The following is a 27997-nucleotide window of genomic DNA, read 5'->3' as shown; positions in this document are numbered from 1 at the left end:
ATGTATATATGTGACTTTTTTTTAAGACAGCCTTGCTCTGTCACCCAGGTGAGTGCAGTGGCGCAAGCATAGCTCACTAAACCTTGAACTCCTGGGCTCAGAGGATACTCCCACCATAGTCTACCAAAGTGCTAGAATTACAGGCTCAAGACTTCCCTCCGGGCTGTTTCTGCTTTTGAGAGTACTGAGCACTTTGCCCCATTGAGAGCTATTTCTTTTGCATTCCCCTGCGGTATTGCACAACGTACAAGAGTATGTATCTGGCCTATCCCCAGGAGCATGTGCCAGAAAAGTAGTTGATGCGTAGTGGTAGTGATTAAGAAGAACATAGGCTGTGGTGTCAATATTAGATTCAGACCTCACTTCCACCATTTACCATCAATGTGCTCTTAACCTCTCTGAGCCTGAGTTTTCTTTTAAAAATGGAAAAACACACTGCCTCCTGCAAAGGATTGTTACAAGGATTAAGCGAAATAATGTTCATAAGGTGTTGAATATAACATCTGGTATATTGAACGGGGTCAATAAGTGGCACTTGACATTTTTCTTAAGAAAATCACATGAGAATTTTTGTTAGCAAGAGATACGTTTTTGTTAGAAATATGTCTCAAGTTCACTTGTGCTAAGTCACTCTCAGAAGCATAGATGTCTCTTGACCCCAAAACTTCATAAAAGGAGATAAAAGTACTTTGAGACAAGAAAAAAAAAGTCATTTACTATTTGAGAAGAGAGACCAAGGTTGGGACAGAAAACCAATGAGATGTTGGGAGAATAATGTGCAGTGCTTGATATGCCCCATCCCCAGAACTTGTCAAATCCTCAGCAAAGTTAATATGGAATTTTGATGGAGTAACTTTATAGAGAATATCAAAGAATTGCTGATTTTCATGCCTGGATTAATATAATGCTATATAGAGACAACAAATGAGACTACAAGGCCTGGAGAACCCAAATGGAATTAAGTGTCACTGATTTTTAACCCAGCTCCTTTGTGCTACGGTTCAGGACTAAATCTATACTAAATCTCCACTTCAGAAATCAGCAGGAGAGTATTTACATCATGAATCTAAATTGTTGGATACCTGATTGTAGAAGTAGAGGTTAACCTTGCACAGGCCACTAGAGTTAGTGTGGAACTACTGTGACATCAATTAAACTGCCTTTGAGGAACTCAGAGCCATAACTGTTCGAAGTTTTTGAGCTTGCAAGAGTGGTCAAGAAGCAGCAGGAGAGTAAGGATTTTTTTTTTTTTTTTTTTTTTTTTTTTTTTTTTTTTTTTTTTTTTTTTTTTTTACTATAGGGAGCAAGGAGGTTCATAGTCTGACTTCTGGGAACTGACCCAAAGTTCCATCCATGTTCCATCTTCTAGGGCAGACCTCTTAGAACCTGGCTCCTTCTGTGAGACAGCTATTGTGCAAACATTAAAGACTATGGTATAGGCTGCCTGTCACTAAAAAAATCAGAGGACATTCCCTGGAAGTAAGGATCAGAAATTGGAAAGGAGAATTTTGAGTTTTGGTTTTAATATGCCACTTAAGCATTGAGGCTAGTAGACACTCAGAGAAATGAATAGAAAGTTAACAGGTCCCAGCAGCAGAGGTCATATGTAATATCAAAACTGCCCATGCATCTATCTCAGGCTGCATCTAACACTTGAAAAGGGTCTAGGTATCGCAAAGAACCATAGGGATTTGCACACCAGTAAGAGGGAGAAAAGTTATCTTCATATGTATTAAGACTATGAGTTTTGCAATTAGTAAAAAGAGGCTTCTGAATGGTTTGGAGAATAAGATTTTATTGGAATAAGTTACATAAGAATTGCACAAATTTTACTGTAGCGGAGCATTACTGAGGTTTGAATTTCTTGATGTCCCAGAGGGGTCTCCCCTCTTGTCAATCTTAATGAAGATAATTTAGGAAAAGAGAGAAATAATACTGCCTACTCTAAGGAAACAAGCCTGTATGAGTTGAAATTCTGAGGCACCAATTCAGACTTAAAGTAGCTGGAGTTGATTTAAGTATGACTCAGCTACTTGAGGTCAAATTTCCAACAAGATCCCCAGAAGCAGAGAAATGTAGATCCCATCCTCTTTTCTAAAGACTCCCCGAAACAAACTTGAAGCCCTAGTTACAAACTATGCCCTCTAATTTGCTACCTGGAAAGCAGGTTCTATGCATAGAAAAATGTGAAGGGAAACAGGCTGGAGACTCCATTTGAATGGGATGCCATTTATTACTTCCCTTGGCAGAACGTGTGAACCAGAGGTAACAAAGGTTACAGCACTTTTACCTCATTTGAGCCATGTCTTTTATCCTCCCTTCCTCCTTTAAATCAGAAGCAATCATGATTTCTAAACAAAGAAAGACTTCTGGCAAGTCATTTAAAGTAGGTATGCCTGTCATCTTCTACATGCTTGTTAAATCACACAGATTCTTGTTTAAGCACAATTCCCAGTAATCCCTATCTCTTGATCCTATTTGCTTCTCATGAGTAGGAAAATTATTATATTTAGTATAGATAGCCTCAGGTCCCAAAAAAAGAGATTTTCTTGAGAGTCTACCATAACAAGGCCCAAAGGGGAATTATGCTTAATCCTATAGGGCACAGATTCCCAAACTTGACTGAACATTGTAATTACCTGCGGAGTTTTTAAAAAATACCAAGACCCGGAATCTATCCCCCCAGATTCAAATTTTATTTGGCTGGGGTGTGGCCTTGACATAAAGATTTTTAAAGGCTCACCAGTTGTTGATTTTATGTGCAGCCAAATTTAAGCACTACTTATGGCAGGAGTTGTCAAAGTGTCGTCCTAGGACAGACAGCATCAATATCATCTGGAAGTCATTTAGAAATACAGAATCCTCCCCTACTCCCAAACCTGCTGAATCAGAAATTCTAGGAGTAGGTCTAGGAGTGTGTTATAAAGAAGCCCAGCACGTGGTTCTGAAGCACATGAAAGTTTAAGAGTAACTGCCTGAGGAAAAAGAGGATGGATTGACGGGCTATGAATCCCAGGAGGCTCAGGTACCACAGGTAAATAGCATGTTTTATTGTCTTCTAACTTGCCTTTGAGGAGCAAATTTATGTGATAAAGTTGCAAAGTGTTTCAAATATTTTTCTCAGAGGAAGATTAACAAGAAGAAAATCTTCTTTTACTAGCTGGATTGATAACTAATTTTTTTTTTTTTTTTTTTTTTTTTTTTGAGATGGAGTCTCGCTCCATCGCCAGGCTGGAATGCAGTGGCATAATCTCGGCTCGCTGCAACCTCTGCCTCCTGGGCTCAAGTGATTCTCCTGCCTGCTGAGTAGCCGGGACTACAGGTAGCCACCACCATGCCCGGCTAATTTTTTGTATTTTTAGTAGAGACAGGGTTTCACCTATTGGCCAGTATGGTTTTGATCTCTTGACCTCATGATCCACCTACCTCAGCGTCCCAAAGTGCTGAGATTACAGGCATGAGCCACACCATTCCCGGCCAATAACTAATCTTGAGAGAATCTCTTTAGCTGAGAAAATATCTGGAATAATCCTACTTAAGTTAGGTGATTTCCTATGGGTTAGGTATGTTGGGTAGAACTAGGGCTTCAGAGAAAGTTAAAACATGTCTAATGAGAAAGTAAAAGAAATGTGTTCCAAAAGGAAGGAGTGAAGTGAAGGAAGACAATAAGGAAGATGGCAGGAGCTATATAGCCCTGTAAAAGTTTGGCTATTAAATTCTTGAACTACCTAGTGTGGGTGAATTCTCTGGAAACTCAAGACATTTCACAACTGAGTTGTATACTGATCATGGATACTGACCTGAAGGACATAATGCCAGGAAGGTCCAGCTAACATCTAAGTTATACCCTTGATTTTTGGATTGAAAGTTGCCTGAAATTAGGGTCTTCAATCAGATTTTGGTTTATTATGGAAACATTTTAAGGAACTCAAGAGATTTAAACAGATTTACTTACCAGGAATATCAGTCAGTCACTAGACTAAGGCAACGGGGATGCAAAGACAAATTTAAAAATAAATCCCCCAGCCACAAAACAGCTCAAAATCCAGTAGCAAGAAATATCCTACTACATCTTGGCTAGATTGCATAAGGTCTATTCTAGGAAGATAAACAAAATACCATGAAATGAAGCTGAAGAAACAGTATTGCTGAGATTAGGGATGAGAAGTTTCAGTGAAGACTTCATGGATTAGGAAACATTTGAACTTGGACTTTAATGGGAACAGATTTTCAAAGGTGTGCCCAGTTTAGTTGTAGTAGTAAAAATGGCTAGCACTTTGGTATAAGTGTAGGAAACAAAGCTGAAAAGGCTGATAAATTATATTCAGGGTAAATGGTGAGATTTTCGTAAGAAAATTGCATGATCAATTTAGTAATTTAGTCAGTAATTTAGGAAGAACTCTGATGAGGCTGTGTTAGAAAGGGAGCATCTGGAGGCATGAAATCCAGTCAACAGTTTCTAGCAACATTCAAGGAAAGAGAAAATGAGTATCAGCAAAGGCAGAGACACCAGGCACTGAAAAGAAAACTGGTTTCTGTTTCAGGGCCTTTCAAGGGGACAACCCCATGCCAAAACTTTTTGTGTGTATCTGAGGGCAGTGTTTAGGATCTGTGGGCCTGACAGAACACTCAAGCATACATGTTCTGTTTGTTGAATGTGTAAATGGGTTGAGAGGAGACAATAGGGTGGGAAAGGATAAAAGCAGGGAGATAGTGAGGAAGCTACTCCTGCAATCTAGATAAGAGATGATGATAACTTGGCCAAGGTGATAGCAGTGATGAGAAGTGGTCAAATTCTGAATATATTTGGAAGGTACTGCAACAAGGTTTGTTAATAGGTTAGATATGAAGTGTGAGAGACAGGACTCAAGCATGACTCCAAGATTTTCGCCCTGAGCAATGGAAAGATTGGAGTTGCCATTAACGAAGATGGGGAAAACTAAAAGGAACAGGTTGGGAAGGAGGAACATTTTAAGCATGAGATGTCTATTTCATATGAATAGAAAATATTATACTTAAAAGATATTTGGCTTAAGGATTGGTTTAATTAATGCATGATTGTTCATTGTGAATCCATCTCTACTTTTGTGATTTTAAATAACTAATCATGTAATGAGGATCTCATTCTCCTCAATCAGAAGTGGACTTAGATATTTTCATTAAGTTGATTTCAGCTGAGTCAGATCTGTTGTTTGTATTTATATTGCAAGGATAAGAGCTGATTCATAAATAGATGAATCAACAAGTATTAGTTTCATTTTAGTGACTTGGAGTATTTGTACCTAGTACATACTAAAAAATTAATGAAAGTTGTGGGCACCAGCTTTTATAAATGACTTTTTCATATCAAAATCTAGACGTATGTAAGTTATAAAGTGTTACAATAATAAAGGCTGTGTCCTCAACCTTGGATTCTTTATATGAAAGAGGTGTGTTTACATCACTACAGTATACCTTTCATACACTGATCAGCCAATTTATAAAACATCTTTCATTTGAATTTCTGTTTTTAGTACTATTTAAAAAATCCAGACAGGCAAAATTTGATGGTATTTTCCCATTTTTATTTCATTTTCTTCTAGCAGTTTGAAACAGCTCATTATACAATTCCACAAATAGTATCACAACATGCATAAACAATGCTCTTGATACCACTTCAAACATTTTTAATACAGGTTATGAATTAGCCTTGTTTTGAACTAGTGTTATAGATGGCTAAGGAGTTACCAAATATTTAGACTACTGAAAAAGCTAAATGGATATTAATTGTAGTAATTTGATTATTAATCTTTATAAGTAAATGAGAACCTCTACTAAAAAATGTGTTTCCAAGGATTTTTAACAAATAGGTTTATATGAGAGCATATAAACCTATAAAAGTTGAAGCAATTGGCTAACCACGTTTTTGAAGAGGTCCATAAAGCATTTGAGAATTCCTTAAATACTTTACCTATTATTGTTATAATGTTGTCAATTATATCCCTGCAAGTTCCCATAGTAAAACAATCAAAGATTGCAGTTGTTGAAAATTCTTTCCCTGAAGCTTGTCATAGTCTAACTGATTTATGGAAACTTGTAACTGTTAATCTATGTAAGTTGTCAGTGAACTATATCACAAAACAGTGATAAAAAAAAAAAATCTATAAATCTACTTTTGAGAGCCCATAACCCCTACTCCACATCCTTTCTCCACCTTTAGTAAATAAGATGAAATCTGAACATTAACATCCATTGTGAAGTAAGTAATAGTGGAAGCAGAACTCAAAGAAAGTACTTATGGGTTTCTCAGCCTAACCAGTCACTGTCTACCTGCCTAACATTCAGTCTTGAATACTCAGTTCTACTACCATCCACTCTCAGAAGTGTTTATCCCTTCACAGCCTCTTCTGGCCTCTTCTAGCAATTGCAGGCTGAATATCTGTTTTTATTTCTTTATTTCCTGATCCTGGCAATATCGGGTACACATTAAATGTTCAACAAATGTTTGCTGAATGAATAAATTAATGAACAAATAAAACAGTATTGATTCCACGTGTTGTAACTTTTTAATAAGTAATTTGTTACTTAAAACTATGTTTAATATCATGCCCCCTCTAAAAAAGAAAGAAAACTAGTACCTCAGTCTATTTTCAACAATACGTTAATCCTCATGTTCATTTATTCATATTCATATACATGGTACTATTATACATTGGCACAACGTAGGATTAACATGCAGCACCTACTCTTCATTCATGTTCACTACTGTGCCTGTAGGTTAGCACCAAAAAAACAATTTTTAACAAAATATGCCTCATGAAATGATATATCAATAGTATTAATATTGTGTTATCAATTTTTCTCATCTAAGCCTATCTCTACTTTCAAATCAGGCCTTTTTCATTATAAAAGCAAAGTTTAACCTCTAATTTCTCTTTGATACAAAAACATGCCATAAAGCAACATTTTCTCCTAGTTTTATTAAGAGAACCACTTTATGTTTCTTCCCCCTTTATGTTATTAGAGGCAAAATTCCATTACACTGAATTCTAATAGCCAATTTGATAGTTATTGTAAATTCACTGAAAGAAATTATATACATTATGTAGCTTTCGGGATAGATTTATTAAAAAGATGTGAGGCTTCAAGAAGTGAAAACTGGCATCTTAAATTTAAGGAAAAAGTGGCACATATATCATTCCTTCCCTCAGCAAGATCAGAGATCATTATGTAGTATGGTATTTTTTATTTTGAAAATTTATGTGTAAAACTATAGAACTGTCAAGAAATAGCTAAGTTCTTTTTCTCCTTCACAGTAATAAAGGTTCCAATAAAGTACTTTCGACAGTAGTTTATTCTTCATAAATAAATCATTACTGTAATTGACTACTTACTGAGAAGTGAAAATATTTTAATTTAAAAAAATACAGAGCCCTTCTTGATTAACAGAATTTGTCTTAAATAGGATTTTATCTATAATATCATATATATAAAATCCTTATACAAGTAACCATTGAAACAAGTCAGTAACAAAATATTGATATAACTGTATCAAAGATCTCAGGAAACAGACATTCAGAAAAGATTTAAGGTCACTAAGTAACAGCCTCTCATAAAACCCAACAAATCTTAAAATTGCAATTAGACTTAAAAGGGACCTAAACATCACTTCGTGCTAAACCAAGATTAGAAAAATCTTCCACTCTTGACATTTTCATGTTTTTAGTTTTTCAATCAAGTGATCAGCCTGTAATTTAAAAAAATACTTTTTAATTCTAGATATCAGAGTCTCTATCAAATAATTCTACTGGTATCCTATTATAATATGCCACATTAGAAGAGTTGAGTACTACATATTCTATTCCTAAAAATATCTTACAAAAAAACTCTCAGTATAATATCTATATATAATTAATCTACATTGTATATAAATAGGCAGATTGTTGCCTACATTACAAATTCATTAATAAGTTTCAAGAAGAAAAGCAAAATAAATATAACACTAAAGTTTTAAAAAGTAAAGTAAGACCTGAAATGCATATTACTAAGTGAAAGAAGCCAACCTGAAAAGGCTACATACTGTAGGATTCCAACCATATGACATTCTGGAAAAAGCAAAACTATGGAGACAATAAAAAGATCAGTGGTTGCCAGGAGTTAAAGGGGAAGGAGGGATGAATAGGCAGCATACAGAGGATTTTTAGAGCAGTGAAACTATTAGGTATGATGCTATAATGGTGGATACATGTCCTTATACATTTATCAAAACCCGCAGAATGTAAAACCAAGAGTCAACTCAAAAGTAAACTATGGACTGTGGTGATAACAATTTATCAATGGGGTTCATCGATTGTAACAAATTTACTACTGTGGTGTAGGATGTGACAGTGAGGAAACTGTACATGTGGAGGGGTAGTGGGTACTCGGGAACTCTCTGTAGTTTCTACTCAATTTTGCTGTGAACTTAAATCAGCTCTAAAACATAAAGTCTATTTTTTAAAAAAGGTAAACTAAAGTCTGTGAGTTACATCATTTCAGTGTTTTTCTCAATCACACTATATAATCTGGATCATTATATAAGATTTTGAAATTAACTTCAATATCTTTATCTTGATTTTTTTCAAAGTCTCATAAGATATTCTAACAAAGTCAGATTTAAGAAGAGTTCAGATTCTCAGGATGAACCAACAATATATCTTATACTTTTATACATTGATGTTTTCCAAGTAAAAAAGTCTTTCCTGTAAGAAAATACAGTCAAAACATTACAAAAATGTATTTTCATTCATCTTTTATTATAAAGGTATAGCTCTTATAGAAAATTAGAAATACAAACAAGGAAAAAAAAAAACCTTTCCTATTACACAAACTTTGTAAAAAAAAAAAAAAAAAAAAAAAAAAAAAAAAAACCAGCTGTCCAGCAGAATATTCACTTTTTAAAATTTCAAATACATACACACATATATACACATATGTATGTGTCTTACATATTATTTAATTTTTGTTCATTTTTTGAGACAAGGTCTCACTCCATCACCCAGGCTGGAGTGCAGTGGCATGATCACTCACTATAGCCTCAACATTCTGGGCCCAAGTGATCCTCCTATCTTAGCCTCCCAAGTAGCTGAGACTGTAGGTGGTACAGGCATGCACCACCATACCCAGCTAATTTTTGTATTTTTATATTATTTAAATAAAATCATCTGGGCAACAAGTTGAAAACAGGGATAATATGTTTGAAATGAAGTTTCTAGAAATCAGACACTTTTTAATTTTTTCTGTACTATGACTAGAATAATACCATTCATTAACTAATGATAAATAAATACTATTGGATGATTATTCAGATATGGCAACTATAGATCATCATGGAAACATAAAATAACACCCTGGTAAATTAGTGGTCAATTGGCCTTAGAGGGACCCCAGAGCTACTTAATAACTAAGGTATATAAACAGACCACAGGTGTATAAACAGCTGAATTCTACTCCACTTTTGCTTTGGCAAAGCAGAATGCTGTAATTTTTTAGACTCAAAACTTTGGGTTGGGCGCAGTGGCTCACACCTGTAATCCCAGCACTTTAGGACACTGAGGCGGGTGGATCACGAGGTCAGGAGATAGAGACCAGCCTGGCCAACATGGTGAAACCCCATCTCTAATAAAAATACAAAAATTAGCTGGGCATGGTGGCACGTGCCTGTAGTCCCAGCTACTTGGGAGGCTGAGGCAAGAGAATCGCTTGAACCCGGGAGGCGGAAGTTGCAGTGAGCCAAGATTGCACCCAGCCAAGATTGCACTCCAGCCTGTTGACACAGTGAGACTCTGTCTCAAAAAAAAAAAAAAAAAAAAAAAACACCTTCGGCCGAAGATCTAGTAAGTGATGCTACTACTAAAACTCTTTTCTAAGAAGTTTGAACTATCAAAAAACACAAAAACTAAATTTCTACAATGATGTTGATGATACAATAGAGGTAGCAGGTAACATTTCCTGACTACTTACTATTTGCAAGGTACTGTTTTAAGTGCCTTACACATAAGTTATCTTATCAACTCTCTTATCAACCCTAGGTGTAGGCACTATCACCTATATGCAGGTAACAGATAAAGACCTTGAGCCTTAAAAAATGTAAGTAACTTTTACATGAACCCTCAAGCAAGCACTGCAGTCAGAATTTGAATCCAGATGTGACTCCAAAGTCAGAACCCTGAATACCATGATTCTTGTATATCGTATCCACTACTTGAAATGGGGAAGTCTTAGCCATAGCTTCTCTTCCTACAGACTGATGATCTTGAAAATCCCCCAAATTAAAAATATTATTTTGGATATGTCCAAGCAGTATGTTAAAACAGGTAATCAAGCCTATGAGAGCTGTAAGTACCTACTATTGAGAAGAAAAAACTACAACAAAAAGGATATTTTAAATATTTTTGTATGCTGCTGACATAACAAGAATACTCACTGTGATAAACCAATAGGAATTGACTCTATAAACCAACTTGGATAAGAAGCCAAGCTGATCCACTGGTGCCAGAACATGAAGGTGCAAGTGGGAAATGGAACAGAATGGTGGCATATGAAAACCCATCCTAAAATAGGAAGGAAAGAGATGATTGACAAACCAGTTCTAAAATAGTTTAAAGTCATTTTTCAGGTGGAAACACATAAATTTTAACGAGATCCAAAACAAGTTCCTAAGGTAAATAGACTGTCACAAATCTCATTGTTTCTTTTTATGCACTTCTGAGGATTCACACACTTCCTCTTCTTTTCATGTTGAAGTTTGTAGTAACATAAGCTCATCATCAAGGAAGGCCTTAACAGCATATTATGCCTCAGTATAATCTTTATGAATTCTGAGTTGGCATAATGTCATATCACTTCAGTCTTTATCATCTTAAGCTTTCATTCACTTAAAATACGCCCTTGCAATGAATTTTTTAAAACAGCACTAGACAATCAAGTAGTTGTGTTCATTTATTCAATACATAGCCAGTAGATGGCACACTTTTTCCTTTAATAAAGTACTCAGACATTTCCTACCAAACCAACAGTATTTCAGTAGTGAGATTAATTATGTCATCATAAAAAACTTTCATCATCACCCAGGTTTCTTGGTTAATACTTAAAATAAGTTAGATGATAATGATAATTATGTGCTTTCTAAAAGATACACAAGAATTCCTTTAAATGGTTACAAAGTTTTTTAAATATGATTTAAACTCTTAAAAATAAGCTTACAAAAAGTTTTGCAAGTCCACCTATGCTCAGCAGAGCAAGACACACGTGTAACAATAATCAAAGCCCAGAAATATTTGCCTGTTCAAGGTATCAGTGAGTGGAAGTGTGGAAAGGAGGCAGAGGAGAAGTGCTATACCGCAGCAGTGATCCTCTGGGACTAGCAATGTGGAGTCAGACATGCAGTACATACTTTGAAATTTCCACCACTACCTAGAAGAGGAGACTAGGTTTTCCTTCTGCCAAACAGTCGTATAATGTAGAATCAAGTAATCTAGAAGCTTGAAGCAACTCAAAGGTTCACTCAATCTTTTCATCTTAAAGATGGCGAAGCCATGATCCAGAAAGTTTAAAATATTCTCAAGGTCACAAAGTTAGACAGTCGTGGAGCTGGAGTTGAGACTCAGGGCTCTCGAATCTTTGTCCAGTGTTCATTCTTCTAATAAGCATCCTATGACTGTGTAGGAAATGTGTGGCTTCTGGCCAAAGGGTCTCAAACACCATCTGTTCCTTATCATTATCACACTTGGTAATGTTTAACAGTTTTTGGAGGATTTTTCACACAGAGAATCTCATTTGCACCTACCAGCAGGCAGAGCAGGTATTATCTTGGAGAGGCTAAATGGCATGTCTAAACTAACACAGAAATTATAAGTAGCATACACCACAAGTAGCATGGATGGCATTGGAATTCAAGTCTATTCTGAATTCTAGGTTAAAAGTGTTAGAAGTAATCTCCATTATACCTGCTTGTGTCACAGAAGCAAAATCGGAAATCTTTTAAAAAGAAACACATTACTTAGATAAATTAAAACATTTGAAAAGACCCGGCACAGTGGCTCATGCCTGTAATCCCAGCACTTTGAGAGGCTGAGGTGGGCGGATCACTTGACGTCAGGAGTTCGAGACCAGCCTGGCCAACATAGCAAAACCCTGTCTCTACTATAAAAAATACAAAAATTAACCAGGCGTGGTGGCATGCGCCTATAATCCCAGCTACGTGGAAGGCTGAGGCAAGAGAATCACTTGAACTCGAGATGCGGAGGTTGCAGTGAGCTGAGATCGCACCACTGCACTCCAGCCTGGGGGATAATGCAAGACTCTGTCTCAGAAAAAAAGTTGAAAAATTGAACATCATGTGCTTACGCCAGAGTTCAGCAGACAAATTCAAGTTAAATTCACATTAGAATTATAATCATGTGCTTTTTAAATCATATAAAATTTTCCTAAGAAAATTCAACTTGCACACAATTTTATAGGAATGCACATATGGAACAAAGAAAAGCAGACTTGCTGGGTATGGAGACTCACACCTGTAACCCCAGAACTTTGTGAGGCTGAGGCAGGAGGATCACTTGAGCCCAGGAGTTTGAGACAAGCCTGGGCAACATAGGGAGACCCTGTCTCTACATAAAAAATTTTAAAAGTAGCCGGGTGTGGTAGTACTCGCCTGTGGTCCCAGCTACTCTGGAGGCTTAGCTAGAAGGATACTGTAGTCTGGGAGGTTGAGGCTGCAATGAGCCATGCTCACGCCACTGCACTCTAGTCTGGGCAATAGAGTGAGATCCTGTCTCAAAAATATTTTTTTAAAAAGTAGACTAGTAACTATTTTACCTACCCACTGCTCAAATAGACTTGTCTGTCAAAACTACAAGTGGAAATTATTGGAAGATACTGAGATACAAGAGGAAGTTTTATTACATTTATACTACCAATGAACTATATTCTCACTTTCAGGAAAACTACTTTTAAACCACAAACTGCCACCTCTGTTTCCATTTTCTACAGAGAAATAACATTTCGAAAAAAGTCAATAATGTATAATAATTGGTTTCCATCTGGAAGTATACACACCTCACATTCGTGAAGTCAGTGAAATTATTTCTTTCAAGAATGGTTTTTCCAACAGTTACCATGTTCTCAACTGTAAAACAGAAAAGACACAACATTACACTAGAGGAGACACTAAGTTCACAAATTGCCATTGACCTTCACTCTTGTCCTATCAAATGTTTAAATGTTTAAATGTTTACCCACATTAAAGACACATTCAGGCCAGGCACAGTGGCTCACCCCTGTAATCCCAACACTTTGGGAGGCCAAGGCAGGTGGATCACGAGGTCAGGAGATTGAGACCATCCTGGCCAACATGGTGAAACCTTGACTCAACTAAAATACAAAAAATTAGCCAGGCATGGTGGTGCACACCTGTAGTCCAAGCTACTTGGGGGGCTGAGGCAAGAGAATTACTTGAACCTGGGAGCCAGAGATTGCAGTGAGCCAAGATCATGCCACTGCACTCCAGCCTGGAGACAGAGCAAGACTCTGTCTCCAAAAAAAAAAAAAAAAAAGGTAGCCAGGCATGATGGTGCACACCTATAGTCCTAGCTACTCAACAGGTGGAGGCAGAAGGATTTCTTGAGCGTAGGAGGTCGAGGCTGCAGTGAGCTATGATTGCACCACTGCACTCAGGTCTAAGTAACAGAGTGAGACCCTGTCTCAAAAATAAATACATAAAATAAAAAATAAAGACATTCAGTAGCTTTAAGTCACTGAGAAGTTTGCTTATCAACAACTGAAATAAAGTTTCAAATTGAGCCCCAGTGCAACATCACTATCACAAAATCTCACAGATAGGTAGACTTTAGGACAGCTGGCTATTTAGGACATCTGATCATATGAGGACTCATTCTCATCAGGAAGACCAAGTAATTAAACAGAAATTGTTTGATTTAATAAGACAAGAAAACTTTGAATTTGTCTTTGGGCCCAAATTAAGGATATGGTATCCCTTCCAGTCAGCCTATCCTTGACTAGCCAAAACTTTGTATAACGACTCTGGCTTCCAAATTCCATCTCCTTTATCATCTTTCTTGTCTTGGTGTTTTATGGCCTTCAGGTGGGAATCAACCCCTCCACCAGAAAAATTTTGGTAACCTGGGATCTTCAAAGCACAATGCCAAATATTAGGTCTCCATAGTTTCTAAATAGTGTAATCCTTGAAAGAGGAAGAAGTAAAAACATCTACAGAGGATAGTTGATATATTGAGACTTACAAAATCATTGTTAATGTTTACTTCTTTAAGTCAGGTGTGAGCTGGGAGACTGCCAGTCTTCCAAGACTAGGCCAACTAGTACCATAGAGTCCAAAAAAAGCTCCAAATTACTTCAAGCCAGAGTATATCTTTTTTTGGAATTTGTTCTTTTTCTAATTTAACTCTACTGCCTTTAGAGAACATATTTTTTTTTTATTGTACTTTATGTTCTAGTGTACATGTGCACAATGTGCAGGTTTGTTACATATGTATACAAGTGCCATGTTGGTGTGCTGCACCCATTAACTCGTCATTTACATTAGGTATATCTCCTAATGCTATCCCTCCCCTCTCCCCCGACCCCACAACAGGCCCTGGTATATGATGTTCCCCTTCCTGTGTCCAAGTGTTCTCATTGTTCAGTTCCCACCTATGAGTGAGAACATGCAGTGTTTGGTTTTCTGTTCTTGTGATAGTTTGCTGAAAATGATGGTTTTGCTGCATCCATGTCCTTACAAAGGACACGAACTCATCCTTTTTTATGGCTGCATAGTATTCCATGGTGTATATGTGCCACATTTTCTTGATCCAGTCTGTCATTGATGGACATTTGGGTTGGTTCCAAGTCTTTGCTATTGTGAATAGTGCTGGATTAAACACATGTGTGCATGTGTCTTTATAGCAGCATGATTTATAATCCTTTGGGAATATACCCAGTAATGGTACATATTTATAAGATTTCAGTCATTTGATATGTATTGAGCTGTATTTTATTGCTCAGAATATGGTCAACTTTGGTGAACATATGCTTTTTAAAAAACATGTATGCTATATTTAAGTGGAGTTCCATAAATGTCAATTATAGTCATATTCCTTGATAGTGTTCTTGAACTCTTCCATATGCTTATTATTTCCTCAACTTTATCAATTATATAAAAATTATTAATTTGCAACAACTTTTAGTATGGAAATATTCAAATATAACACAAAAGCAAAGAGGAAAATGTAATGGAATCCCAAATACCTATCAGCTGCTTCAAAATTAGCAACATTTGATTTGTAACAGTTATAAAAACTAGTTATGACAGCCTCTATTCTCCACTTCTGCTGAATATAAATTGAAAATTCCTAAGAAGCTAAAGTGTGAAATCTAAGAAATAACTACAAGAATGAAAATTAAAACTTTTAATAAGAAAGATGAAATGTTTCAATCAGGTAAATCTAAATTGGACCTAATTGTTATAAGCTCAAATGCTGCCCTGTAGTTATAAATCATATATGTTCTCAAATGTACTGATAGAACTTCAAATGACTAAGGAACTTTGCTGTATTCAGAATCAACAGTTTAAAAATTGTTAGTTAATTCACTAGCCTAAATATTAATGAACTACACATCAAGGTTTTCCATCAAAGTGGTGTCTTACCTTTTAAAAATCTAGCCCAACTGATCTATCATGTAGGCTACCTTAAAATATTGATCAAACTAATCCCAGAACCTCATGACAAAGCCTTTCCAGATTTCAGAAGTCCTAGCCACAGCAATCAGGCAAGAGAAAGAAATAAAAGGCATCCAAATAGGAAAAGGAGTCAAACTATCTCTCCTCACCAACAATCTGAGTCTATACCTAGAAAACCCTGAAGACTCCACCAATAGGCTCTTGGAACTGATAAATGACTTTAGTAAAGTTTCAGGATACAAATTCAATGTACAAAAGTCAGTAGCATTTCCAAATACAAATAACATTCAAACTGAGAGTCTCAAATCAAGAACACAATCCCATTTACAATAGCCACACACATACACACAAATACCTAGGAATACAGCTAGTCAAGGAGGTGAAAGATCTCTACAAGGAGGACTACAAAATGCTGCCGAAAGAAATCGTAGATGATACAAACAAATGAAAAAACATTCTATGCTCGTGGACTGCAAGAATCAGTATTGTTAAAAAAGGCCATACTGCCCAAAGCAATCTACGGATTCAACACGACCAACATCATTTTTCACACAACTAGAGAAAACTATTCTACAATTTATATGGAACTAAAAAACCCAAGTAGCCAAGACAATCCTAAGCAAAAAGAACAATGCTTGAGGCATCACATTACCCAACTTCAAACTATACTATAAGTCTATGTAAGCAAAACAGCATGAGAGTGCTACAAAACCAGACACATAGACCAACAGAACATAAGAGAGAACCCAGAAATAAAGCCACACACCTACAGCCATCTGATCTTCAACAAAGTTCACAAAAATAAGCAATGGGAAAATACACCATATTCAATTAAATGGTGTTGGGATAGCTGGTTATCTATATGGAGAAGAATAAAACTGGACCCCTGCCTTTCACCATATACAAATATTAACACAAGATGGATTAAAGATTTAAATCTAGGACCTCAAACTATAAGAATCCTAGAAGAAACCCTAGGAAACACCATTCTGGACATCAGCCTTGGGAAATAATTTATGACTAAGTCCTCAAGAGCACCTGCAATAAAAACACAAATTGACAAGTGGGACCAAATTGAAGAGCTTCTGCACAGCAAAATAAACTATCAACAGAGTAAATGGATAACCTACATAATGGGAAAAAGTATTTGCAAACTATGCATGTGACAAAGGTGCAATATCCCGAATCTGTAAATAAATTATTAAACAATTAACCAAAAAACACCATGAAATCATGGGCAAAAGACATAAACAGATACTTCCCAAAAGAAGACATATAAGAGGACAACAAATATATGAAAAAAATGCTCCACATCACTAATCATCAGGAAATGCAAATCAAACCCACAATAAGATACTATTTCAACACCAATCAGAATGGCTATTTTTAAAAAGTAAAAAAATAACAGATGCTGGTGAGGCGGAGGAGAAAACATAACACTTACACACTGCTGATGAGAATGTAAATTAGTTCAGCCACTGTGGAAAGCAGTTTGGAGATTCCTCAAAAAAATTAAAATAGAACTACCATTCGACCCAGCAATGCCATTACTGGGTATATATCCAAAAGAAAACAAATTATTCTACAAAAAGACATATGCACTTGTATGTGAGTCACAGCACTATTCACAATAGCAAAGGCATGGAATCAACCTAGGTGTCCATCAGCAGTAGGCTAAAGAAAATGTGGTACATACATACCATGTAATACTATGCAGCTATAAAAAAGAATGAAGCAATCTCCTTTGCAGCAGCATGGATGCAGCTGGTGGCCATTATCCTAAGTGAATTACACAGGAGCAGAAAACCAAACACTCCGTGTTCCCACTTATAAGGAGAGGTTAAACACTGGGTACTCATGGACAAAAAGATGGCAACAATAGACACTGGGGACTACTAAAAATGGGAGAGAAAAATGGGGGCAAGAGGTGAAACCTTAACTGTTGGGTACTATGCTCACTACCTGGGTGACAGATCATTTGTATCCCAAACCTCAGCACCACACAATATATCCATGTAATAAACCTGCTCATGTACCTCCAAATCTTTTGGTTTTTTTTTTTTTTTTTTTTTTTGAGACGGAGTCTCGCTCTGCCGCCCAGGCTGGAGTGCAGTGGCCAGATCTCAGCTCACTGCAAGCTCCGCCTCCCGGGTTCACGCCATTCTCCTGCCTCAGCCTCCGGAGTAGCTGGGACTGCAGGCGCCCGCCACCTCGCCCGGCTAGTTTTTTGTATTTTTTTAGTAGAGACAGGGTTTCACCGTATTAGCCAGGATGGTCTCGATCTCCTGACCTCGTGATCCGCCCGCCTCGGCCTCCCAAAGTGCTGGGATTACAGGCTTGAGCCACCGCGCCCGGCCTCCAAATCTAAAATAAAAGTTGAAATTATCTTTTTAAAGGCAGATTTGAAGTGAGCTTAGAAATGTCTTAGAAAATGATAGGTGACAAGTCACAGAAGGCATGAGTAGGAAAATGAGCAATCATCCTCAATAGACAAGATTCAGAATCTCCTTTTCAGAAGCCAGAAGTTCATCACTAAAAACTCATAATTAAATTTTGGTGCTAATTTATCTTCACAGGAGACTATAAGGCAGGTATCAACATGATGTCACCATAAGGCAATATGAGCTCATTTGTCATATCGTAACTTGTTTGTTAATAATTTTTCATAGCACCTTTCATTTCAGAGTCAAGAAAGTCCATCATTTAAAAAGTCATAAACATAGGCCAGGCACGGTGGCTCAAACCTGTAATCCCAGCACTTTGGGAGGCCTAGGTGGGGGGAATCACCTGAGGTCAAGAGTTCAAGACCAGCCTGGCCAACATGGTGAAACCCCGTCTCTACTAAAAATACAAAAATTAGCCAGGCATTGTGGCGCGTGCCTGTAATCCCAGCTACTTGAAAAGCTGAGGCAGGAAAATTACTTGAACCTAGGAGGCGGAGGCTGCAGTGAGCCGAGATCGTACCACTGCACTCCAGCCTAGGCGACTGAACAAGATTCTGTCTCAAAAAAAAGAAAAAGACATAAAAATATATCTTTTGGACAGTTTAAATGTTAAATAGTATGATGTCTAGTATATGCTTCAAAAATCACTGTGAGAAAAGGTTAATATATTTTTTTACATTGTCCATGAGTTCCTAAATATGGAAGCTGCATAAGGAATACATGAGTATTGTACTATTTTTTAATGAATTTAAAATTCTTTATAGTGAAAATTTCAAAAAGTCATAGTGCTCCCTTTTCACAGTACTTTTCTTTTTAATCTTCACTGCCATCACTGATACCAACTGAAGATGATATAAACATGAAGAATACTGTCATCATCTTACCCAGTTCTACTTGATCTTTCCTTAGAGTTCTGCAGTTTCCAATATGCTTCTTTGGCACCACAAGATAATGATGAGTTGCTGCTGGTTTGATATCTTTGAAGCAAATTAGGTCCTCATTCTAAAAGAAAAAACATTTGCTAGTAAATTTTTAAAAATAATTTCTTAATGCTGTTCTGGCTTGACTTACATATCATTAATCTCAGTCTGACAGGGAAATGATACATACGTCACACCTAACCCCCATTGGGCAATTTTATAATTATGCATTAAGTTCATAACAGTTCCTTCATAAGATGCTCATTTATTCCAGAGAATAAAAAAGACACATAAAGTCAAATTTGGAGAAACAATTACGAGTAAAGTTCACTAAAACTTCATTACCAATAATCTCAGAGTTTATTATTTCATTACACATTTCTCTATCCCTACCCTAAAGTTTTTCACTCTTGATACATATTTTTTAAGGTTTGGCTACAGAATCACAGCAAGACAGATAAATTCCTTTCTACATTTAATTTTTTTCCCAACGTAGCATTTTCCTCAACTATAAAAAGAACATCAGCTAGCATTTACATGTCCAGGGACTGCATTTTTTAAACATTTTTTGAAGCAATTATATCCAAATACTTTTTTACTTGCCACTTTACAGTATTAAAAAGACCGAAATGCTGAAACAAATTCCAGTATATTGTACTAATTTATGGGCCCACTACAATACATGTATGGCATCAGTTTTCTGGTTTAAATTAATCCGCACAGTAATCTACAGAAAAAAGAAAAGGAGAGGAAGAAGAGTGTGTTTCAACCCATTAACATTTGAATTTCAAACTTTCCTAAGAGAAAATCTATATTCGCTAAATAACCATATTAAGTATCTGATAGTGAATATCTTATTAAGTATCTTATACTGATTTTAATTAATTTATAATTATGAGTACTTTATAGTAAATAAAAATTAATTAAAATCAGTATAAGCAGAGTTTCCCTTTAAAAAAATCCATGAATGCAATGCTGCTCAATAGTTCTCCATTCCAAGAGCCAAAATTCGATTCAAACAAGTGCGTCATATCCATTCCAGTAATCCTGGTTATCCTAAGATAACAAACATGACAATTATATATCAATTTTAATCCAATTCTATCATTTTTATTATGGTTTTTCTGTCTAGTATTAAAATTAAAAATTGATATCCATGGAATGTTTTAGAAAAGGATAAGGTCAAGGACTACAATGTTTTTGATTGTTTAAAATTTTCCTTTTTTCCTTCCTTTGAGACAGGGTCTCTCTCTGTAGCCCAGGCTGGAATGCAGTGGCACAATCATGGCTCACTGCAGCCTCGATCTCCTGAGCTCTGTTGATCCTCCCACCTCACCCTCCCAAGTAGCTGGGACTGAAGATGCACATCACCATGCCAGGCTATATATATATTTCTAGAGATGGAGTCTCCCTATGTTGTCCAGGCAGGTCTCAAACTCCTGTTTGAGAAGCAGTCACACTGCTTCTTTATCTCTGAATCACAACTAAAGAAGCATCTTTCTGAGGTTAAAGTTCTAATGGCAGCCATGTGACTCCTGCCTTCCTCACTGTGTCAGGGAAAGCAGCTCTCCAATAAACAGTTCTGCAGTGCTGCTCTGGGTGTCATTCCTGAAGGACATTCTAGAACCTGCTTCACCAGCCCTTCTAAAGAGTTTTTTAAGCAAATGATTCCCTACATTAAATCAATTTCTGCTTTCAGTAACTAGAATTTTTTTTTTCTTTCCAGCAACTGGACCCTGACTGACATCTAAAGCAAATGTTAAAAGTAACATTTGAAAAAAATTTCAGTATCATGTCATCTAAGGTGCTAGGCAAAATTTGATTAAAGAATGGGGACAACGTTCAAGTTAAATTGACACTGAGTTACTTCCTCAGTATAGTTCCAAGCAAGGTAAATTCTAGTCCAGTGTTACTCAATTACTTTTTCATTATTGCTTATCTAATGAGCCTTTTAAGACTTTTTTCCCCTAATCCCATCTCCATGAGATTTTAATACCACAGCTATACTCTCTGTTTATTCTATGTATATCTGTGCCTCATACATGAAAAAGTAAGATATTGCCCCATCACCACCAAAAACCAATTTTCACCCCTTTGGGAGTGTCATTTGCCCCATTGAGAATGCATAGTTCAGCCTTTGCTTAGTTTTAAATCTGCAGTGTACAATTAGACAACACCATATGGAGGTTTATGGAGTGAAGAATCTTCTATAGCTTTTGCTGGAAAGGTTTGCCAGACTAACCCCTCATGATGCTGGTAACTCCAATTTTTCCAAATGGAAATTTTTCTCTTTCATATTTGAATTACACTTTATATAAACCCAACAGTTTCTAAATGTTTACAATGAATATATTTTAATGAATATATGAATGTATGATAAAAACCATCAAATTATGTTATATAATTCTTTTTAAAATGATTAATCTTTAATCTTCAATGAGTGAGCTCTTGTACATAAAGTCATCTTAAATTCAATCTGAAAAAGATAGACAACTTTTGGGAGCACTATTATACACGCATATGTATCTTATGTTCTGTATTATATGGATATGTGTGTGATATATATATGTGTATATATATATGTGTGTGTGTTATATATATATAGGTTTCCAGCCATGATTCCTAGCTCATAACTCCCAATGCCCTTGTTACAGTCTTTTTTTTTAATCATGTTGAGGCACTTTAGGCCTCAGAGACAGGCCTCAGAAAAAGAATCTCTCAATCTCTCTGACCTTCTCTTGCCCTCCCTTTACCTGCCCAAGTCAGGACTATAATCTTCCCTGACCTTTCTGATTGTGGATCATGAGACTCTCATTTCTGAAGGGATTCTGCCTCCTACCCCGGAGGAAGGAAAGCTGCACACAGAGGCCAAGAAGAATCTGGACAGGCCTTGCTGGGTTTCTCCACTCCGTCTACCAGTATTAGATCATACCCTTTTTGTCCAGTCACATTAATACCGAATTGTCAGTCAGGCCTATCCAATGAAGACTCCATAAAAGGCCCAAGAGAACAGAATTTAGAGAGCTTCTGGATAGCTGAACTCATGGAGGCTCCTGGGAGAGGACACGCCTCAGGAGGACATGGAAGCTCTGCCCCCTTTTCCCCATACTTAGGGCTATTCATCTCTTCATCAATATCCTTTGGAATATCCTCTATAATAAACCAGTAAACCTAAGTGTTTCCCTGTGTTCTGTAAGCCACTCTAGCAAGTTTTAGAACCCAAAGAGAAGGTCGTGGGATCCCCAACTTCAAGCTGGTCGGTCAGAAATTCCAGAGGCCTGGAATTGCAACTGGTGGGAAGGGCAGGCCAGTCTTGGGGACTGAGTCTTTAACATGTGGGATCTGATGCTATCACCAGGTAGTTAGTATAAGAATTGCAATGGAGGACACCGAGCTGGTGTCTGCTGCAAAACTGATTGTTTGCTTGTGGGAACACCTCCATACATTTGGTCACAGAAGTGTTCTGTGTTGATTGCTGTTGAATGGGAAAACAAAAAAAGCAGTTTGTGTTTTTCCACTGACAATGGGCTATTGTATATATTTACCCTATTTCCCTAATTTAGGGTGTAAATTAGTCCAAAGTACTGATTATGTCTTATTTCCACCATGAAAATATCCCCAGGCTCTTCATACTGTTTACTTTGTTCCTAACCAAGAAAAATTCTCACCTTGGATGTGATAGAAGTCTGGATCCCACCCCTTTTGATGACTATTTTTAGACAAAGCTTTCTAGAGCTACTAGTATCTATTTTCCTTGAGTTTCATTATTGGAATTGCAGAATACAAAATTTAAAAGCACTTTCTAAGGATCTACTAAATATTGAACTCTGAGTTTGAAAATGCACTTTACCTCTCTTTAGCCTACTTTTATATTTAGTAAAATAAAGGGAGATTGAAGAGGCAAAACTAGGTCCCTCCTGACTCTATGGTTCAGTCCAACAGAGGTCTGCAAACAGACAACCGGTGTGCGTATTCTTTCTCCTTGTCAGGTGCTGTCTTTACTTCCTTCTCCTATTCAGCATATATTCCATGGTCTACCACTTCAGCCACTTGCTTGCCATAACTTCTTTTTTTTTTTTTTTTTTTTTTTTTCCAGACAGAGTCTTGCTCTGTCACCCAGGCTGGAGTGCAGTGGCACCATCTCGGCTCACTGCAACCTCCACCTCCCGGATTCAAGCAGTTCTCCTCTCTCTGCCTCCCAAGTAGCTGCGATTACAGGTGCCTGCCACCACACCCAGCTAATTTTTGTAACTTTAGTAGAGATGGGTTTTACCATGTTGGCCAGACTGATCTCAAACTCCTGACCTCATGATCTGCCTGCCTCGGCCTCCCAAAGTGCTGGGATTACAGGCATGAGCCACTGTGCCCGGCTCCATAACTTCTTAACTGTGTCTCACTACACTTCTATAACACCTACATGGCAAAACCCCAACCCTAGGTCAATACAACTGCTTACTTTGTGTAATCCCAGCCTTAGGCTGCTCTTGGCAAGTGGATAATCACACAACTGAGCAGACTGGTATGACCTGAAATTGAATGTCCTCAACCTTACATGACCTGAAATTGAATGTCCTCAACCTCACGTGACCCACTGTACAACAATCCTTGTTTCCCTAATTCTCTCTCCCAGCCTTCAGAGGAGCTACTTCAAAGCTTTTACTTGTAAATAACCATATAATTGCTCCTTCTCCTTTTTCAAGGCTTAACCCAAATGTCACCTACTTAGTGCAGATTTTCCAGACTGAAATTTTTAAACTGCATCCCGTTCCTCTTTATTTTCTGCCACCTAATAAGCTCTAAATTGTACTTACTATTTTGAGTATTATCCTTTTCTGCAACTACGATGTAAGTGCCATAAGGGCAAGGAGTTTTGCATGTTTTGTTTATGGCTGTATCCCCATGCCTCCAACACTGCCTGGCACACAGTGAGGAATGAGTTTCCTCTTTCCCAGGGGCAACATTCTACCCCCTGGACCATTTTAAACCTCTGTCTATAAGCATCTTCTCATGAGATTTGAACACACAAACATCTTCACTGTTTTAAAAGCTTTCTCTTAATCCCCAGCTTCTCCTGTAGCTACCACTACCTTTCTCTCCTCCCCTGGATTGCCAAATTCCTGCGAGAGTTGTCTGTATTTGCTGTCTTCACTCCTTCCTTTTCCAAGTTCTTCTCAATCAACTGCTATCTGCCTTTTGCTTCACCACTTCATAAAATTGCTCTCCTCAAGGTCAACGAACATCACTTTGGGGACACAACCAGTCCTGATCTGACTTGGCCTCTTTGCAAGGACATACAAGGGTCACCTTACCCAGATTTGAGGATGAAGGCAGGCTGATATGGCTGCTGACATTGCTGACAATTCCTTTCTTTTTGATATACTCCGTTCTCTTGGCCTTCCCAGCGTTCCTTCTACTTCTCTGTTCCTTCTCTCTTCCCTTTTCAGGTCCTCTTCCTCTGCCTGTCCCTTACGATGTTAGTGTTCTTCAGAGTTCTGTGTAGGCCTCCCCTTCACTTTTTAACCTCCTGGGTGACCTCATCACTTCCCTTCTTTTTCAGTTTCCATCTATAAACTGACAGTTCCTGTAATCTGGTTTAGAGACACAGATCCCTCTACAGAGTGCCAGACTATCCAACCATTTAAAAGACATCTCTAGTTAGATGGCTCAAACTCACCTGAAACTCCATGACTCCATAGCTGAACTCATTGTTTTGCTACTCCCCACCACTCCCCTGGTTATCTTTTCTCCTCCTTTGTTCCTGATCTTAATGAAATGGTAGTACCACTACCAGCTTACCCTAGCCAGAAACCCAGAAATCATCTTTTACTTCCCCCTCTTTCTTTTCCTTATTCTCTTATATCTAAATCAAGGTTTCTAAACCTTGGCACTTCTGACATTTTGAGGACTGGATAAGTCTGTTTTATGTGTGTGTGTGTTGATGGCGGCGGATGGAGGGGGTGGCTGTGCTGTCCTGTGCACTGTACCATGTTAATAGCAACCCTGGCTTTTACCCATTATTTAGGTCCCAGACGCAACCCCCAGAAGTGCCAGAAGTTGTTACAATCAAAAGTATCTCAAGATATTGCAAAACGTCCCCTGGGAGGGCAAAATTGCCCCCAGTTGAGAATCACTGACCTTTATTCATCAAGTCCTGCCTGTTTTACCTCCTGAATACTGTATCTCTTATATACTTTTCATAATCTCCTCCACCACATTCTCATTTCAGGCCATCATCAGGGTAGGTTATTCTAATAGCCTTCTAACAGGTCTCCATACCTTCGGGCTGGTCTCCTCCAAATCATTCTCCACAATGATCCCAGAATGACCTTTCAAAGATCAAACTCCTTCCTGTAACTCCGCAACATCTTCCTCCCAGTCCACCATTAAACATTGTGAAGCTTCACTTTGCTCTAAAGACAAAATTCCTTCGCATGAATTCCAACACACTTAATAATCTGGCCTCTTGTTTACCTCTCCAGCCTTGTGTTTCATCCTCTCAAACTCTACGCACTAGACAATTTCTGTTTGTTTTTCTATCACACAAACTGAACTTCTCGGGGGGTCTCTCTACCTGGGACATTATTCTCTCCATTTCCTCATGTGATCAACTCCTACTTATTTCTTCAAGTCTCATTTCCTCTGGAAAGCCTTCCCTAATTCTTCAGATCTGGTTAGAAGCTCCTCCCATAAGCTTACAAAATACTGTAAAATCACCTGACCACAGCACGAGGCATCGTAATTGGCTACCTCCTTTGTATACACTCCGCCCTTTAGACTGTAAAATCTGGACACAGACCGTCCCTTATGTTGCTCAACAACCTCCAAAACAAGGTGCTTAAAAGAAATTCTATTTATTTTTTAAAAATAAAGGAATGTTGACTACAAAAGACACAATCTTTGGAGTTAATTCTCTCAAAAAGTTGTTTCTATATGGACAAGTAAAACCAACAGAATGAAGTGTGTACCAGATTATCCATTTAAAAATATCTGGGCAAAGTCTTCATGCTCTGAAAATGTCCACGCATCCCAACTGACAAAGTGGAATTCAGAGGCAATTCAGTAATAGTTTGACCTAAGACCCACTCCCTCCAGCCTATTTTCTGCCAATCTAACAAACAGCTTTTCACAATTATCATTACCTATTTTCTACTAGTTTTCTCATGAGTATCGGTATTAGAGTGTGCAGGATCTAAAATCAGTATCTTGAAGGTGGGGGAGAATCCTTATAATAAAAGCAGAGGCCACAAAATGTTATTTGTACCAAGTACCTGGGTACCTGCAAACACAGGCCAAAGCATTCGGCCCTGTCATTCACTCTTTGGCCCTCGGAACAGGAAAGATACCGCTGGAGCCACTGCCTGTCCGTCCCCTAGGAGTGCGTCTGTCATCAGCACCTGGACCCCGCAGAAAGGCCCGTAGTGGGCGTATCCCCAGCTTCCCCGAGCCCCATCCACACAGAGCAGCCGTGCCTCGGCGAGCTGAGCAGCGATCGGGATCCTCTGCACCCGGTCCACACCGGCTAGGCCTCCCTGCCGGAGCTCCAAGGGGCGACGAGGTCCTCACCCACCCCCGGCCGCGCGTCGCCGCCCACCTCGCAGTACAGGAGTTCAGTGCCCGGGTCCTGCTGCCCCGCGATCCGGCAGAACACGCAGGTGCTGTCGTAATCCTTGGGCTCCGGTGACTTGGAAGCGGCTTCACGGGTCTCCACTGAGGAAACCGTAGATTCTGCAGTCGCCGAGGCCTTAGAGTCAGGGGCCAGGCCGGCGCTGCGGTTCACCTGTTCCTCCGCCATCGCACCCGCCCCTCGCGGCCTAGAGTCTCGGCCTCTCCAGGGCTACCGGGTCCGCGCAGGCTCCGCGTTCCGCACCTCCTCCGTTTTACCTCGAGGCGTCCCCCTTCGCCTGACGCGGGGCGGTGATCCAGGCTGAGGGGAGGGGGAAGGAGAAGCGGTGGGGAACTTCAAAGCCTGAGGCCGACTTCAAAACCAGCTGCCACTAGAGGGCGAGCGATGGCGCTGCCGAGAGTCGTCCTGAACCCTGCGCCTCGTTGGTAATGACGCACGACGTCTGCCAAGACGCAGAGCGCGCCGCGGGTCGTGGTGACATCACCGAGGCGCGGGAGCGTCTGTTATTAGGGAGCATGTTGGGTGTTCTGGACAGGCTTTCTTCAAAGCCCATAGTATAGCGTGTCCAAATATTGTATTACGCTGCCGTTTTTCAAAAAAAAAGTTTTTTAAAGTTTGGTTTTTAAAATTTGTAGGTTTTTAAAGAATGAACAAAATTCCTAAAGCCTTGTTTTCAACAAATATCATGTTTGCTGCATTTTCAGCCACGATAATTTGTAGTTTAAGCTAAAAATGTCCAAAACTAACCTTTACATCTCTGTTGACTTTTTATTGTTGTTAACAGAACAGCTAGATCAAAATAGCGACCTTTTTTTTAATCTCACATTCCTCATGTACAAGTAAATGTGGAATCCTATAGTTAATAGTCTGAAATATCCCAGAAATTCAATGTCAGTACCTCATAATGCCTCACCTAGACCAACACAATCACCTTCTAACTTATTTCTTGATTTTCCTGTCACTCAGACAAAACCTTCAGTAACTATGTGCTTAAAAAGTACTAGTTCCTTAGCTTGGTGTTCAAGGTGGACTCTGATTTGACCTCAGCTTTTCATTTTGTGATACTTCGCACTTGCTGAGCATCTAAAACATGCCATATATTTCTCTAATTGTCAAACAACGCAAGGTTGGTTTTATAACCACCGCCCTAGAGATGAAGGAACAAACTCAGTTGCCCAGTCCCACACAGCTAATTAATAGTGACAGAGTTTAAGATCAAGGTTTGTCTAACTCCAAAACCCACCAACCTTTTTGACATGCAGCATTCCTTTTTTAACACCAAAAAATTTGTTGGACT

The 27997-nt window shown here is 38.3% G+C and overlaps 1 protein-coding gene across 2 annotated transcripts; it reads right to left on the bottom strand.

Moving 5' to 3' along the window:
* Positions 1-5549: 5549 nt before the first annotated feature.
* HINT3 (histidine triad nucleotide binding protein 3) lies at positions 5550-27131 on the bottom strand. 2 transcript variants are annotated; one of them, XM_010360174.2, is made up of 5 exons: positions 26668-27131; positions 19041-19158; positions 13075-13144; positions 10445-10571; positions 5550-7726 (listed from the first exon to the last, which is right to left on the bottom strand). In XM_010360174.2, the coding sequence occupies exons 1-5, from the start codon at positions 26866-26868 to the stop codon at positions 7694-7696; spliced, it is 549 nt and encodes a 182-aa protein (XP_010358476.1). In that variant the 5' UTR covers positions 26869-27131; the 3' UTR covers positions 5550-7693. The 2 variants fall into 2 exon arrangements, with proteins under 2 accessions (XP_010358476.1, XP_030784530.1); XM_030928670.1 differs by lacking the exon at positions 5550-7726 and adding an exon at positions 8127-8720.
* Positions 27132-27997: the final 866 nt, after the last annotated feature.

Source organism: Rhinopithecus roxellana, chromosome 4 (genome assembly GCF_007565055.1).
Source record: "Rhinopithecus roxellana isolate Shanxi Qingling chromosome 4, ASM756505v1, whole genome shotgun sequence".
NCBI lineage: Eukaryota > Metazoa > Chordata > Mammalia > Primates > Cercopithecidae > Rhinopithecus > Rhinopithecus roxellana.
The sequence above is the reverse complement of the archived record's forward strand: the minus strand, read 5'-3'. Positions and strand labels throughout refer to the sequence as shown.

What these genes read in the sequence shown, in the direction of transcription:
- HINT3 (XM_030928670.1), bottom strand. Translation starts at nt 26,868, where the DNA reads ATGGCGGAGGAACAGGTGAACCGCAGCGCCGGCCTGGCCCCTGACTCT. An exon ending in GAAAGATCAAGTAGAACTGG is followed by an intron (nt 13,145 to 19,040) that starts GTAAGATGATGA and finishes TCTGTTTTACAG; the next exon opens with TTGAGAACATGGTAACTGTT. An exon ending in ATTCCTATTGGTTTATCACA is followed by an intron (nt 8,721 to 10,444) that starts GTGAGTATTCTT and finishes ATTTTCTTACAG; the next exon opens with GAAAGACTTTTTTACTTGGA.